The sequence below is a fragment of the Saimiri boliviensis genome, chromosome 5 (assembly GCF_048565385.1).
Source record: "Saimiri boliviensis isolate mSaiBol1 chromosome 5, mSaiBol1.pri, whole genome shotgun sequence".
Classification (NCBI taxonomy): domain Eukaryota; kingdom Metazoa; phylum Chordata; class Mammalia; order Primates; family Cebidae; genus Saimiri; species Saimiri boliviensis.
Genome location: NC_133453.1, coordinates 138533037 through 138550097, shown reverse-complemented (window position 1 = coordinate 138550097; position 17061 = coordinate 138533037). Strand labels below are relative to the sequence as shown.

At 38.4% G+C, this 17061-nt stretch overlaps 1 protein-coding gene across 17 annotated transcripts in view; it reads right to left on the bottom strand.

Moving 5' to 3' along the window:
* Positions 1 to 17061, bottom strand: part of MCTP2 (multiple C2 and transmembrane domain containing 2) — a 279413-nt gene that overhangs the window by 80980 nt on the left and 181372 nt on the right. For all 17 annotated transcript variants that reach the window (XM_074400075.1, XM_074400073.1, XM_074400064.1 and 14 more), the window contains 3 exons: positions 14637 to 14738; positions 13256 to 13330; positions 10836 to 10955 (listed from right to left, as the gene is read on the bottom strand). In XM_074400075.1, the coding sequence (XP_074256176.1) occupies positions 10836 to 10955; positions 13256 to 13330; positions 14637 to 14738 (297 nt within the window). The remainder of the gene's footprint in view (positions 1 to 10835; positions 10956 to 13255; positions 13331 to 14636; positions 14739 to 17061) is intronic.

Genomic DNA, 17061 nt, shown 5'->3' with positions numbered 1-17061 from the left:
TGTACCTAAAAAAAAAAAAAAAGAGTTCAAGGAATTTTTTATATGTACACATGAACTAAAACCATAATTGCAAAGTTTATGACTCTACAAGCTGCATATTGTAAAAATAGTGTAGGGCTGAGAATCCTCTGTTCAAACAAGTGAAGAGGCCTTGAGAAAATCACTTTCCCAAAGCCTTTCTTCTTCCCCTCAGACTGACCATGAAAGCCCCTCCTACCTTATCATTCTATGGCTCCATCTTTTCTAACTAAAACAGCAGCTGCTGAGTCTTGCTTAACCCAGTGAGGCTCAGATGTATATTTCTGTTTTGTTTTGGTTTTTCCCTCAACAAAATGAAGCATCCCAGACAATGAATTAAAACAGAAACTTTAAAGAGCTTGGGAAGCAACAGAAAAATCATTTTAAAAGGCCAAAAACAATATAGATGTAGGCAATAAGAGAATCCCAGCAAGACTAAAACAGTCATTAAACACTGTACAAGAGCAACGCTTAGATGATTACAACTGAACCTGATTTTTTTTTATTGCATTTTAGGTTTGGGGGTACATGTGAAGAACATGCAAGATTGTTGCATAGGTACACACATGGCAGTGTGGTCTGCTGCCTTCTGTCCCCTCACCTGTATCTGTCATTTCTCCCCATGCTATGTCTTCCCACCTCCCCACCCCCCCATCCCTCCCCCATTTCCCCCCAACGGACCCCAGTGTGTAGTGCTCCCCTCCCTGTGTCCATGTTCAACACCCACCTATGAGTGAGAATATGCGGTGTTTGATTTTCTGCTCTTGTGTCAGTTTCCTGAGAATGATGGTTTCCAGGTAACTGAACCTGATTTTGATTCAATATCAAAATCTTTATTTTTGTATAGGTGAGATGTGGACAATCAGGCTAATAAAAATGTTTCTCTAAAATGCATGTTATTTAAAAAGCCAATGACTCACACACACACAGACACACACACACACACACAGCCAATGACACAACCCCAGGATAAAGGGAGCAGTAACAAAACACACCTTTCTAAATCATAAATCAGATGGCAAAAGTACAACATGCTATAGTAAACCCTAACCAGACCACAAGAAAGGTTTCTCTCCATAAACATCAGATCAGGCAGCTAGAATGATTACTGGGCTCTCTAGTAACTGTCACCTGTGGTGGGTCTAATTACAGGCTACCCCAGCAAGCACGCCCACATCACATAGCAATAAAAGGGCCCTCTGCTTGCCAAGTGCAGCCAGACAATGGCGAGCACACGCCACCTGATGGGGAGCCCCAAAAGATCAGCCAGAGAGACTAATAAAAATGACAGCTTAGAAACAAATGACAAAGCTCAGACTGGGGGAAAAAAAAAAGGCAATATCAAATTAGCCAGATATCTAAGTGCTGAGCATGGTTCTTCAACAGGTCAAAACCTACATAGGGAACTGGTTGTAACTGTTTTCACACACACCAGGTCTGGTCCTATTTCTAAATATTCTTTTCTGTTTTTCCATCACACAAAATGTTTGCACATCCAGGTGTCACATATAGAAACAAATGAAAGGGGAGAAACGGGATTCGGTTAAGAAACCATCAAAAATAGAATACTCTTAGATTCAGGGGGCATGATGGCTGCCAGTACTCTTCCTCCTCCTGGCTGCCTTTTGGCCATTTTGCTACTAATTAGCACTATACCTGGATGGGCAGGATCAAGAAAAAGCCAGGAAAAAATGTGTATCAGACAAGAATATGAAGTTGCTGGGTTGTTTTAGCCACTGATGCGGCCATAGACTGTTATGATCAGGGGAGGTGCAGGAAGGAAAAGAAAGCAACATCTGGTAACAGATGGTTTTCACTAGTTCTAGCACCCTTCCAAGAAGCACTGATTAGATGCCTACTGTGTACAGAACATTATCCTAAGCAGTAAGAATACATACAAAAATCAAAGACTGGGCCTTTGCCTTTCTGCAGCTTGCAATATACTAAAACAATCCTTCAATCATTAGGCTGTGTTACACTGCATAACTATTTAACATATGACATTAGCCGGAAGTATTAAATCATTGAAATAAAATACCTCCTTTTCTTTTTTCTTTTGAGACAGGGTCTCACTATGTTGCCCAGGCTGGTCTCAAACTCTGCCTCTGTCTCTTAAAGTGCTAGAACTACAGGCATACATGAACTATTTTTGACATGAACTGAATTTATTAGGTCAAACATGAAGAGTATTATCATAGCCTTGAGGTAGAACTCTGGCTTTGGCATCTGGTGGTTAAATATACACTAAGTAGCCCTGGAAATGGTTGACTCCTGAATATTAACCACAGCACACAACAGCAAGGTTGGTATTGCCACCCTGTCATTGAAGAGGTTCTCAACAAGTCCAGGTCCACAAAAACACTTTGCAATAAATTAGCATGAGAGAGACAGACAGACAGAGACAGAGACAGAGAGACAGAGAGACAGAGAGACAGAGAGAGAGAGAGAGAGAGAGAGAGAGAGAGAGAGAGTGAGAGAGTGTGTCTGTGTTAGTGAGGCCTTTGAATTCGAAGAATACCATTACCCACCAATAGTTACATCAGACAGCAATTCCTACCCACACTTGCAGCCCATTCCACCATTCCATATTTTAAAAATATTTCCGTGCTTATGACCTAATTTTATCCCCAAAGAGCACATTTTTCTTATGATATGCTTGAATAATCAAAAGATTACCTTTTGTTTTCAAATATAAGGGAGGATGGTAGAAGAAAGAGGAATAAAGCAGGGAAACCAGGGAGGTGAGGAGAGAGGCAGGGTAGAATCGATAAATGGGGTGAAGAGGAGGAAGAGAGAGAGGAAGTGGGGAAAAGGAAGGGTGAGTAGAAAATAGGGGAGGAAGGCAGATAGACTTATGAGTGCTCATTATGAAAATTCATCTTTGCATTTCAATATCTAGCAGTGTATTAGATCCTCAAACCCATCACTTCTTGTGGAAAGGGGAAAGAGGAAGAAGGAAGAGGGATGAGGCAAGAGAGGAAGGTACAGGGAGGAGGGAGAAGGAGCAAGCCTGAAGAAGGTGGTTGTCAAACACCAGTTGCATTAAGGGGCTACAAGATCTCTAGAGTCCTTTCTTTAAGACTAAAGATCCTAAAATCTGGATCAAGTTCAAATTAATAGTAGGGTATCTCTGGAAAGCAGAGTGAATTAGACTGAACGACTTGGAATCTGCAAAAGACAAGGAATCTGTATTAGTCAGGGTTCTCTACAGGGAGAGAACTAATGGAATACGTGTGTGTGTGTGTGTGTGTGTGTGTGTGTGTATATGGAAGTTTAAGTATTATCTCACACAATCACAAGGTCCCACAATAGGCCATCTACAGGCTGAGAAGCAAGGAGAGGTGGTGTGAATTCCAAAACTGAAGACCTTGGAGTCCAATGTTCGAGGGCAGGAAGCATCCAGCATGGGAGAAAGATGTAGGCTGGGAGGCTAGGCCTGTCTCTCTCCTCACATTTTTCTGCCTACTTATATTCTAGCCACACTGGCAGCTGATTAGATTATACGCACCCAGACTAACGGTGGGTCTGCCTTTCCCAGCCCACTGACCCAAATGTTAACCTCCTTTGGTAACACCCTCACAGACACACCCAGGATCAATACTTTGCATCCTTCAATCCAATCAAGTTGATACTCAGTATTAACCATCCCAGAATCCTAAACAGAAAATTTAGAAGAGACAGAAAAGCTGTGCTTGCAAGTGCACACCAATGAAAAGACAGTGGTAGTGACACTGGGTCTCACACAGCGTCTGGACCTCTATATACAAAAGGGGTGTAAACCATTTATATCTAACAGGCTGTGTGAATATGGCAGGGTGTGCTGTGCTATGATTCAAATAATTGAGAGCTAATGTTTACTAGTCAAAATTGGAATGCTCCAAAAAAGTGATTTCAGTCAGTCAATCTCTGATTCTGTCTGGAATCACAACTCACAGAGTTGAAAATATAAACATGAAAATAAGCTAAAATAGTTAATAGTGTCCTTTTAAATTTTTTAACAGATAATCTTTTTAATGCAATTACTGTAATTTTATCAAATTGCCTAATTAGTTAATGCCTGAGAACCTGCCAATAGAAGGTGCAATTATGTTGTAAAAATGATACTTACAATATGCAATGATGGATTGTTCCTATTTTTTTTAAAGTGCTAAAAAAACTTTAAATATTTTGAAAGTATATTATGTAGTCCTTCATGAAAAGGAAGACAGGGAAACTATCTTATATATGTTAAATAATAAGATGCCAAATATTTTAAGCATTTAATACACCTATACATTTTACATATATGTGTGTGCACTTATATGTACACACTTTAAAGATGTCTAAAAACCCTTCTTCTTCTGGTTACTATAACTGTGGAATTTCTTTCTTTCAGCTTTACAGAAATACTTTTCATTTTTTTTTTTTTGAGACGGAGTTTCGCTCTTGCTGCCCAGGCTGGAGTGCAATGGCGTGATCTCGGCTCACTGCAACCTCTGCCTCCTGGGTTCAGGCAATTTTCCTGCTTCAGCCTCCTGAGTAGCTGGGATTACAGGCATGCACCACCATGCCCAGCTAATTTTTTGTATTTTTAGTAGAGACGGGGTTTCACCATGTTGACCAGGATGGTCTCGATCTCTTGACCTTGTGATCCACCCACCTCAGCCTCCCAAAGTGCTGGGATTACAGGCATGAGCCACCATGACCGGCTTGAAATACTTTTAATTTTTGAGCACCAACTGCACACACACCTAGCAAATGGGCAACGATGTCTGCTCTACACATCCAATTATGACTTCTGGTGGATGTCACAGCCAATGAAAGAGCTTAATCAAGTGCAGGTGCATTTTGTTGTGAATAAATTGGCAACAGAACTTAAAGTAAATCTTTTAGACACAGTTAACACATAAATAATGAAAGCATCAAAAAGACATTCGACCAGCATTATTTAAAGAGTCTAATCTCAAAACAAAGTTGTAATTGCATTTGTCATTTCCACCAAAGCAAAATGAATCTGAATGTTTTTTGGTCCACAGAGCAATCATGGAAAACAGCAGTCTTCAAAGCGTTGCCTTCAATTTTTACCAAACAGCTTTCACAAAACATCCAACAGAGCAACTTTTAATTTCTCAAATGTCCTCTGCTTTTTTGTGTGCATGCATATGTGTGTGTGTGTGTGTGTGTGTGTGTGTGTGCAAAAGGACATGTATGTTGGAAGGACTGGCTCTATTACTGCTACTGTTGTTTTTAAGTTTTATGTGAAATTACTTTACATTTTCTCAATATTCTAGGATCCCTAAAGCTAAGAATTTTATATATGTTAAATACGGGATATCACCAAGCAAGTGGACAGTTGTATTTTGTTAACTTTATGGAGGCAGAGGTTGATTGATGCTTTAATTTGTGTATCGTATTTCAGTCCTTGTCAACTCTGAAAAGTAAATTCTTTATTTTCCTACACTCAAAAAAAAATTAGAAAAAAAGTCAGATGTTAAAATCATAGCTTTATGAAGATACTCATTGATATATGGTACACTTAGATTACTTTTAAAGATCAAACATTCAACTAAAAATTTAATAAAACGAAGAATCCATCAATGCCCAACAAACTAGCCTCCCTTGATGCCACAGGTGTGTGCCTGAAAGACTGGTGGAAAATGAAAGGAAACTGCACAAATGCAATTCTATGTTAAAAGCATCAGGAAACCTTTGCTGTTTAAAATAACCTTCCGATGATGCCATCTGTCAAGTAAATTCTATTTTATCATATGAAAAATGCATTTATATACTAATATAACTTCAGGTCTTTTTATAGATAACACTGGGGTTTATAAAATATAAGTACGTCATAACAAAACACCCATACATGATTCAAGCTACCAATATAAATATCACAATGCAAAGTTATCTTTTGAGAATATTCTTCATTACGATCAAATAATGTATTAGCACTGAGACACTGGATCTATGAAACAAAGATCCCCACTAGAAATATGAGCCTACTTCTTTTATAGTCATTATTTCAAGATATTTTAAAGGAACATATTACTGTGGATAGTTATTCTCTTCTACCCTATCCCTTTTTCTTAACAACTTGGAGTACTTAAAAAAAAAAAAAAAACTGAAAAGTACAAATGCCTTCCATGACCCCTTCCACTAATTGTTTTCCTTTTTTCTTTCTTCTCCCCTTGAAAATCCCTCTACATCATCTAAAAGCATTCCTCAAAGGTGGGGAAAAAGTAAGTCGGACTCTAATTTGGGACTCAGTTTAGAATCAAGGCTCTAGGGTTCTTCAGATCACCCAGCTGGATCCCAAGGATGTCAAATGCATGTGATGCCCAGGGGCTGGGCACTCCCACCTCTGGCTTCTTCAATTTTAGTCTCATCACTTGTGAATAAAATGACTGAGCTAAAGAATTATTCCTACCCATGTAATGAGGGTTTCTTTCCTCTATAGTATCACAGCTTGGAAAAGGCTTAATCGCCACACATAATATCTAAATACAGATCTTATATGATCAGTATGGTTGCTCCTGGAGTCATTATCTAAATACAAGGACAACAAGCACCACATCCTGGGTATCAGTGAGAGGCAGAATGGTGGAAGGGGTAAGCCTGTGGAGGCTAAAGCAAGATGACCTGGGTTTCAATGCCACCTCTGCTTCATACATACACATGAGCTCTGTTACTGTACTTGACCTCTATAGGCTTATTTTTCTCAATTGCAAAAAGAAGACAGTAATCATCACCCACATCAGCAGGTTGTGGTGAGAACTGAATTTATAAAATCCTTGGGACAGTGTATGATAGTAAGCACTGAAATAACAAACTATGAATATCCCTAGAATCAATATCTGTGGGGGACAGGTACATGGCCATGTACATGTCTTGTGTATATGCTGTGTATAAAATATCACATACATTTACAAATCTATTCATAAGGAAATATACAGGTGCACTTACTTTAAGGCAAAATATTTTAGTTCTATTTGGCCTCAGTCAGTAAGTGAGTATCTCATATTAATTTGTTTTTCAACTGGAAAGCCAAGAATGTGAATTTTTGAAGGAAGAAAAAAGAAAAAATATACTTAATACAATCAAGTACACCTTAGAAAATGCAAGATACCAAAATATCCAGAAAACACAGGGCAAGGAGAAAGATTCAAAAGACAAAGATTTTCAATGTTGATCCTAACAAGAAGAACTAAATCTGTAGAAAGTTGATTTGGAATGCTTTGACCACCCTACAAATGCCCACGTTTAATTTCTTATAACAATAAATTGAATGCTATGCAGCAACATTCACATAACAGGTGAATTACAGATAATTTTCTTCTCTCATGTTGGGAATACAACCATCCCCATAAGCGTAGCAGTGATAAATCTCATGGTAGAGGAAGTTGAGGCTTGGATCATCTAACAGGGTGAGTTCTTTCACATTTGTCCATCCACTTCTAATGAGACACCCTGTGGACCTAGATCTTAAGAGCCTGCTTTTTTTTTAACTCCTGCCTTCAACAAGGTATGATTATGTTCATACACATGTACACAGGCATCCATGGAAAACATATGGTTTGCTTTCATAAAGTCTTTAACATTGATTTTAAGAATAGATTAAACATGATTCTACAATGTTCATGTTTGTATCACCTGGAACCAGAGTCCAGAACATAAAGTTAGTAGGCTACTTTATATTTTCTCACAAAACAGAAGAAAAAGGCATCCCTTTGGTTCTGCCCTTAGTTTGCTGTGTTAGCGTCACTTCCTGTACCATCACAGGAAGAAAAGCCCAACCAGGGACTGATTCAACTAAAATAGCACCTTTCACATCTGTGCATTGAACCTTCAACCAACACATACGCTAATTTCAATTAGAGGACCTGACTACAGGTCATTTAATACATCCTTGGCTTAAAACCTTGCTTCAGACACCACCAAACTGTTCTGCCCTGTAATGCCAAGGCGAGCAGTTGGAACATGAACAAAGTGTCACAATGATGAATAAAGACACCAAGCAACATTCTGTCTTCAACACGTCACAAGAGAACATCCATCAGTGTGTGTCACCTCTGACAGATACGGCAGGTGCAGAGTGAAGAAAGGCAGAGGAGAGCCTGGGGTTGGGGATCCAACATTTTGCAGAAAGACAACCCATCATGAAGTCCCATAGACTCGAGGACACATTGCTACAGCCAGGGCAGCCCCCAGGTGTGCAACCCCATCAGTCCCCTCCAGACAGGTAACAGGTCTACAGGCAAGGTACATGAATGCAAGCAAAAAATGAGATGAAGGTTTGGTTACCCATAATCTTACTAAAAGAAGAATGAAAGAAGATGAAACTGCCCTACAGACCCCAGTGTGTGATGCTCCCCTCCCTGTGTCCATGCGGGGAGGGACAGCGGTGGGTGGGGAGTTGGGAAGAGATAGCATGGGGAGAAACGCCAGACACAGGTGATGGGGAGGAAGGCAGCACATCACCTTGCCATGTGTGTACCTATTCAACAATCTTGCATTTCTTCACATGTACCCCAAAACCTAAAATGCAATTAAAAAAAAGATGAAACTGAAATATATGTTTTATTCTGTCCCAAGAAAGCATTTTCTGTATAGCCTCTCGCTTTAATAGCAGAAATGGTTTTGGAATAATCATCACAACAGGAATAACAAACACCATTTTTAATACAATTATACTTCATCAGCTTAAGGAGGGGACATATCTACCATGTTATACCTGTGGTATTTCTGAGAATCACCAAGGCCAGTCAACAATTGGCCTAAATTTTTTTAAGTAGAGTTTTAAATTAAAACAAAATGAGTTTAAGTGAGTAGTTTTATTCTAGTACTTTCAGGACAACCAAATGATGGAATGTATGCATATAGCATGTCTAATTGGCTCTGCATTTTCTTCAGTGGTGTCCAATGGGAAATGTCCCTATACACACAGTCACATAAACCCATGTGTCCTTGCAACACCATACTTCAGAAAACCAGCAACAAGAACACCACATTGATCTTCCTTGCAGTGGGCCTTAGAGACGTGAGGGTACAACATGGCAACCTGCATTCTCCAGGCTGGGGAGGGCTCTTCTCTGAGGCATGAAGCCCAGCAGGGAGGAATCCCTCAGAGAACAGGCAGTGGAGATGTGGCTCCATTTCCAAGGCTCCCTTCCTGTTTAGAAGTACCCTCTATTAGACAACCTATTTCTATTCATCTGTTCTAATCTTTCTTCAGATCAAGCCAGCAGCCCATTAATCATTTCTGTCATCTCCCTCCAGAATCCAGGGCAACAGATCTGTTTTTCTAAAATCACAGTGCCAGAAACTAAACTCGAGAAAGAGGAAATCCTCTCCTCCTCACAGCGGCTGTCTGGGTGCTGACTGGAAGAAGCCACCAATTGTGTTCATTTTCCTCTTTTGCCCAGAATTGCATAGGACATTCCATGGAAAGTTTTGAAAGGGAATTCGGGTGGGAAGCGGTGCTGGGGAGGTTGAAGTGGAACCCGATGTATGAAGCCACCAGCTGAGGAAAACGTGAGAAAGGGAAGTAGATAAACAAATGCTGAGACAATGACGGATACAGATTAATAAAACCATTATTAGTGTTTTTATTAAGGCCAAATGTTTTAGCAACTTCAGACAGCAGAAAAAGTATATGAAAGGTCAAGCCTGCAGGCAGCATGGGTCCTCTGCACTGAAGCAGTGGAGAACTAAAATAAACTCCACCAAACAAAATACTCCCCAATGGCAAAGAGAAAGCCTCTTTTGGAGCCGATATACTTGATTGCATAAAAATGTTAGGAATGACCTTGAACCCACTGACATCTTGGGCTAATGAATCGGTTTTTTCCTCCCCATTTTTTAAATGAGGCTATGCCTGTCGGGTAAGAGAGAACACTAAGGATATACTGACAGTAGAAGACAGAACCACATAACGTTCAGAAATCAGATTCACCAATGATCATGACCGATATTCACACTCTTAGTTCACTCATGCCTCTTAATAGTTTTTACAGTGATCTTTGCACATGACAGAAATAAATGGCATGATACCAAACATACGAAGATTTGCAGTTGGGAGACTTGATTTCTCCTCCCATGGCTGACATTACCAATTTGATCAAGGACAAGTCCCTTTACAAATGAGAGAATGTGCTGAGACACAAAGTGAGGGCATGAGGCCAGCTGTGAAGTCCGTCCAAGATTCTTGGGCTCTCAGTGGTAGACTTAGGTGGTTTAAAATCTCTTGCAACTCTTTGATTCTGTGATTTTATTATGCTTCATAAGGATAGGCCAATGTCACCAGAGAAAGGAGTACATTTCATATACAAGGGTGGTTCCCCTTTGTGGGACTGAATCAAATTGTAATGTGTAATGAAGAGTATGTCCCAACTGGTTTGAAATGAATAAACATCTTTAAATCAAAGTTCAGGAATAATTTACTTAAAATCTAAATTGAACAATTCAGTTATTATTTAGTCATGTGATTTTTCAGATGCCGTTTTAAAAAAATTACAGGCAGTCACTGGCACAGAAAGAAAAAATATAAACACAATGCAGGACTACACAAATGTAGCGAGGGAAACACTTATACACACACACACACACACACACACACACACACACACACACACGCACAACACTGGTGATCTTAAATTTACCAAGAGATGGTACATGACTGGGATTTGGGGAATTTAAGGTGATTGCAAGGGTAAATTTGACCTAAGTACTGTCTTAGAAAAACAACCCCCACACAGTCACCTATGTTGTAATATATTTCAGAAAGATGAATAGAATATAAATAAGAAGCAAATAATTTGAAAATATAAAAGGAAACTTACCACGAATGCTATTGTACTTCTTAATGTGGATTCCCACTGGAAGCAGCTTTTAAGGAACTGCATTGTATTCCATATTGCCATAGTGATTCTTTTCACACGGTCCACATCTCTTGATAAGATCTGATTTTTTAAAAAATGGCCAACAGGAAACTAGATTTAAATACTCCAAATATTTCCTCTGGATCAGGTACCCTGATCATTTAAATTATGTTCTATATAGATGCCAATTTAAAAAACGATAATAGAAAGGAGAAGAGCTGACACTTCTAAACTCTTTTTAAAATATGGACATCCACAGAGGAAAAGATAATCAAATGCATTTTAGCACTCATCTGAAAAAGAATAGCCTGTTTCAACACGTTCAGCGCAAAAATGGAACTGGTGAAACTACAGAAACCAGGTATTTAATGTTGGTGAATTTGTATGAGAAAGACACATACAGAATCAGAGAGAGAGAGAGAGAGAGAGAGTAAGAAAGAACTAGAGAGAGAGAGCTAGAGAGATACAGACACAAAATGCGTGTCCATGTTGTTGAGTTTGGAAGCAAACGAATAGATTTACAATAAAAACATACAAGTATTATAGCTTATCTAGTCCAGAGGTCTACAAAACTGCAGGAGTTCTGGGAAGATGTTTGAGTTCTCCCTGGGCAAGTTACTTAACTTCTCTCTTATAAAATAGAGTTGTTATTAGTTCGAATCTTATTAGTTGTTGAGAGAATGACAAAGCTTAGAAAGGTGCCCGTCACATAGTAAGTGCTTTCAAGTATTTGTATCCTTAGGAAATGTTTCAAGTTTATCAAAATTTGGGGGCATTAAGTAGGAAGAGGCATGTGGGGAGGGCCACAGCATACCCCAGATTTCAGCCCGCTGTTCGCCAGTGCTCTCAGAGCCCAAAACCACCCCACATGGAGGTTTTGTTTTACAAAGGAAATGTCTTGCTCTCAGTTGTAGGCAGATTCATTTCAATGTGCTTGCAAAGCAGCTACCCCACCCACCTCAATGCAGGTTTTAACTTTCAAGTAAACAGAGCAAAAGGCAAAAATAATAATAAAATAAGACATTTGCTCAGATTACACAAAATAAATATTACGCTCAATGTTATGGCTAACGAAAACGAAATATTTGGAGGCTTCCCCTAGGAAGATGTTTAAGGCCCTTCCCAAGTATGCTCAGAAATTCATGGGAAACAAAAGGATAAGATGGGTCTTTATATGTAACTGCTTTATGTAATCCACAGCTGCTCACCCCAAAGGAAGTGGTGGAAGTAATAAGCTCCTGAAAAAGGGGACACTTTGTTCTTTGTTACACAATTGAAGAGGGACGATAGGTACAGGGAGAAATCCTGAACTGTGAAGAGTACAACAGGGAGGGACTCTGAAAACGAAATGTAAAGGTCACAGTAAAAAAAAAAAAAAAAAAAAAAAAAAAAAAAAAAAAAAAAAAGAAAGAAAAGTGAAACTTTCCCTACAGGCCCTGAACTTCACTTTTTGTTGAACTGAAGGAGAGAAGAATTAAGGGCAACAGGCAGAGAGAGAGATCTTGCCTTCAAGTATGGGCTGAAATGCCAACACACCCCAAATTTAGACCATGCCTAGGTGGTAGGAACATCCACAAGTGAAGCCCAGGCCAGAAGTCTCTAAAGATCTGCTGGGTTAATTATGTTATTGACTCCATAGGCTGCACCTCCCTGAAACTTTAAAGGGCGGAGAATGAAATGGCTGTGATTAAAGGATGGGTAGGGAGGACAAGTAGATTCTGGAAGACATTGACAGTCTTGATGCTAGGAATTTTTGTTTATTCAATGAATCAGGATAATAATGGGGGCCTGAGACCTTCTGTTTCATCCAAGAATTATGTTTTAAGTCTTCCCCTTCTTTTAAGTTTTTTTTTTTTTTTTTTTTTTTTTTTTTTTTTTTTTTTTTTTTTTGTTAAAGAGACTAAATTTTGTTCTTATTTCCCAGGCTGGAGTGCAATGGCGGGATCTCAGCTCACCACAACCTCCGCCTCCCCGGTTTAAGCATTTCTCCTGCCTCAGTTTCCCAAGTAGCTGGAATTATAGGCATGCACCACCACATTCAGTTCATTTTTTTTGTATTTTTAGTAGAGATGTGGTTTCTCCATGTTGGTCAGGCTGGTCTCAAACTCCCAACCTCAGCCCACCTCGACCTCCCAAAGCGCTGGGATTACAGGCATGAGCCACAGCGCCTAACCACTCATCCCCTTCTTATGGAGCTGACGGAGCTCCTTATTTTAGGAGACAAGGGAACAAAGAGAAAGAAGTAGAGAGATGGGGCAGAGGGAGAGAGGAGGAATGCGAGGGAGGAAAAGATTCAAGGAAGAAATTACAGGCAAGTGTTAACACTTCAGGTGCTAGGTGCTGAGTTACAAATCAACAAGCCATCTACTGTACTGACCCACCTTTTTGGAGAGCTTGCGGCTGTCTTCAATAAAGCGCTTTTCCCTGGGAGTAAAGGTCCTAATACTTGCTTTGACCTAGAAAGACATCATTGTTAAAAAAAGCAGCATTTATAGAAACTTCATCCATCTAGTTTTCTTAATGACTGGGAAAATCATGCAAATCAATAGCTTCTGACTCTGACCTTAGCAGGGACCAAAGAAATGGTAGACACACCTGTGTCCTGTACATGTTTCTGGGGGTCCCATTTGATAAGAGTCCCTGGCATGGGTCAGACTGAGTCTAGGAGGGTACTGTCTCCACTTGCTCATTCCCTGGAGGTATTTTAAACCAATGCAGAGATTGAAGTGCATGAATTTTTCAAACTAACGTCTGTAAAAGATAAAACTTCCTTCTTAAATCCTTTTAAGTTAAGCTTCCAACAGTAATGTCTAGCATATGAATAACAATTTCCAGCTTATGAAAACACATTTTTCACAGAGAATCTTATTTCCTTTCAATGGCCTGGAAAAATAACTTGATGAGCCATTTTAGCCCCATTTTACAGGAAAGAAACTGAGGCTCAGAGTGACTTAGGCACTTGTTCAGACTGAGTAGAACCTTAAAGAATCAGATTAAAGTCCTTCTCCACATCTAATGAACTGTAAAATCCCATAACCAAAACATTTTCTCTTCAAGCCTGTATCCCCCTTTTCCCTTAAACTCAGGTTTTGCTGGTATTCATACTCTATATACAAATGTTTTCCAGGAGAAAGCAGGAAATGAGGCTGACCTGCTTATAAAATGCATGTATGATTTCCTTGAAGGGAAAGGGAAGGAAATGGGAAGAAACAACACATTCTTATAGTGGAGACTGTGCTGAGTTCTAGTATTACTCAGAATGTGAGGGAAAAAAATCTATATATATTTAATTTACATGATATATAATATGTATTTTATATACTATATATTACATAATTATATATAACATATTATGTTATATACATTTTATATAAAGTTTTATAATATATAGATTATACAGAAAACGATTTTCCTTTTTAAAATTTTTTCCTTGACATTTAGATTTACTGAGAATTAAACACCGTCAATTCTGCTGATTCAACAAATGGTGAATTCTGCTGATTCACCATCAAATCTATTGATCAACAGATTCAACAGAATCTGCTGATCCTGCTGATTCATCAATTATGCCGATTCTCCCTTAATACCATTTGAGAGCTGGGATATCCAGCACATTTTATGACTCAGTTTTATAATACTATTCTTTCCTCCCTCTGGCTGCAAAAATTCTGAAACATCTTACATTGATTTGAGCCTCCAAAAGCTGGTCACCTCTTATTTTAGGTATGGAAAAGCTGAGAAGTATGACCCAGTTACACTTACCGGATTATATATGATGTCCATTTCTAAGTAAATAACTCCTTTAAAAGCTTGTTCTAAATCTTTATTCTTTAGTACATAACAATTTGGTTGTCCATCTTTAATCTGTCACAAACAAAAGATAAAATACACATTGTTGCAAAGTTATTATGTGATCTAAAGCAAATAACCAAAACTAACTTTCGGAAAACTGATAATGTAGAATGATCACAGATGAAGCAAATATTAAATCCACCACAAATCACCTTTTACTTTTAGAGTGCTGTTATAAGACACTCTAGATAGGAAGATAAAGTGACAATCACCAGGCTGAAACTGATGTGTGGATGAAAAATAATTGGTACAAATCGTAAGTTACACATTTCCACTTACTAAAAAATGATGAATATTCTACAAAATTCCTGGCCAACACTCTTCGAGATGGTAAAGGTCATGGAAAGAGAGGAAAGACTAGGAAACTGGCATAGATTAATTAGAAGAGACTAAAGAGAGAAGATAACTAAATGCAATGCGGTATTCTGGATTGGGTCCTTGAACAGAAGAAAAGATACTGGTGCAAACACTGGTGAAACCCAAATAGGGATCAGCGTTTAATCGCAATGTAACAATGTTAGTTCTTTTCAGTGTTAACAAATGTATTATGGTATTATAAGATGTCAACATTAGACTAAACTGGATAAGGCATGTATGGGGAACTCTGTACTCTCTTTGAACTTCTCTGTAAATCTGAAACTATTCCCCCCAAAAGGTTGTATTTTACAGAAATGAAGAAAGGAGCTGGTTTTAATAGTGTCTTACTTGCCAGGAAACAATGCAAATTAAATAAATAAATCAACCTAGAGCTGAGGTCAAAATCTAAAAACACTCAAAATGCACAAAGTGCCAACAAATCCTCAAAATAAACAAGTTTCTCTGCTATCCTCTCTTGGCTGGCATGTCACATCAGTTCTATACACTGGTCTACCTCTGGATCCCACATATAAGTTATCTAAGTAAAACATCTTCAGTATCGTTTTGAAACTAATTGGCTCCCATGAAAAACAAGTTAATTAGCTTGATTTAATCATTCTCTTTTCAGATTTGATGGCAGCCATGATTTTACATAGTAGTAGTATATGTACTGATTAAACTTCGGGCTTTTAAGAAGCATACCTGCTAACTCCAAAAGGGCCTCGGCAAAACTCGAGTTAATCAAAAGCTCTACTTTAGACTGTGATGATCAAAAATTTAAATAGCATAGGAAATCTAACAGCATGAAATTTGAGTCATATTTTAAATGACTATTGCTGTCACTACAAGCATTCACACAAGTGTTCTTATAAACAGTGGTGGAAATGAGTTGAGTAAGTCATGGGGGGAAACAGAGCAATTCCACTTTACAAGGGAGAGGTCATCTTCCTTCCCAAAGTCACTCCACCTCTCTCTGATTGAATAGGTTTGATACAGAAGGATGGTTTTCCTGGCCAGCAGCTAAGAGGAAGGGGGTGCCCCATAAAGACCTGGTTTCCTTCCTAAACGGTGTCCAAACAGGATTCTGAGCTTCCGCTTTGATACACAGTCTCACTTAATAAATTGTGGATGTTAAAGTTGAAAGAAATAAATACAAAAACAGCCTGACAATTTGCCAAGCTGACTTGGGTCCAGTTTAGCTTTGCTTCAACCCACAGTCATTGTACTGTTATCTTAAAATTTCCACGATTTCTCAAGGGTTGGCGAAGGATAACAGAAGAACAAGAGGTATCAGTATAAAGAGAAATATTTTATAGCAAACGGATTTTTTTTTTTAAATTGGTAAATGACCATTTCCTGTTTCCTAATGTCCCTCACATTGTGTCAGCAAAATCAGAACCCACCTAAGGACATTAAAGCAGCAAAGTCTGAGCTAGAATTAAAGCTATGCATGTTTGGTACCTAACTATCTTTAAAAATAGAATATAAGTTTAAAAAGTGTAAAAAGTTTAAAAATTACCGAAAAGAAACTGAAGTCTCTTGAACTTCCACAAACACCAAATTCCTTACCCTAAACATAAATTAGATAGGAATTTGGCATGCATTCTTTGTAAATTTTATTAAGATTTTATATTTATAAAAATAGCCTTAATAGACAAATGCATTTTGTTTTGCCTAAGTGACAAATTATATATATTTTGTAATTTTGTTTTCTACCTATCAGTACAACTTGGTAATCTGTTTAGATTAGTATCTAGGTCTGATTCGTTATTTATACTGCTATGTAATCTTTAAAAAGTGAATAAATTACAATTTATTAATTATCCTATTGATAAACATTTAGTTGTTTCCACATTTCTAGTCTCTCTGCTACAAGAAATATCTTTAGAGAAAAGATAAAAGGTAAAGGAAAAGAAAAAGTAACGGAAAGAAGAAAAATGCTAGTTTCTATTTGGAATATGTTTGGGTTAAGAACAGG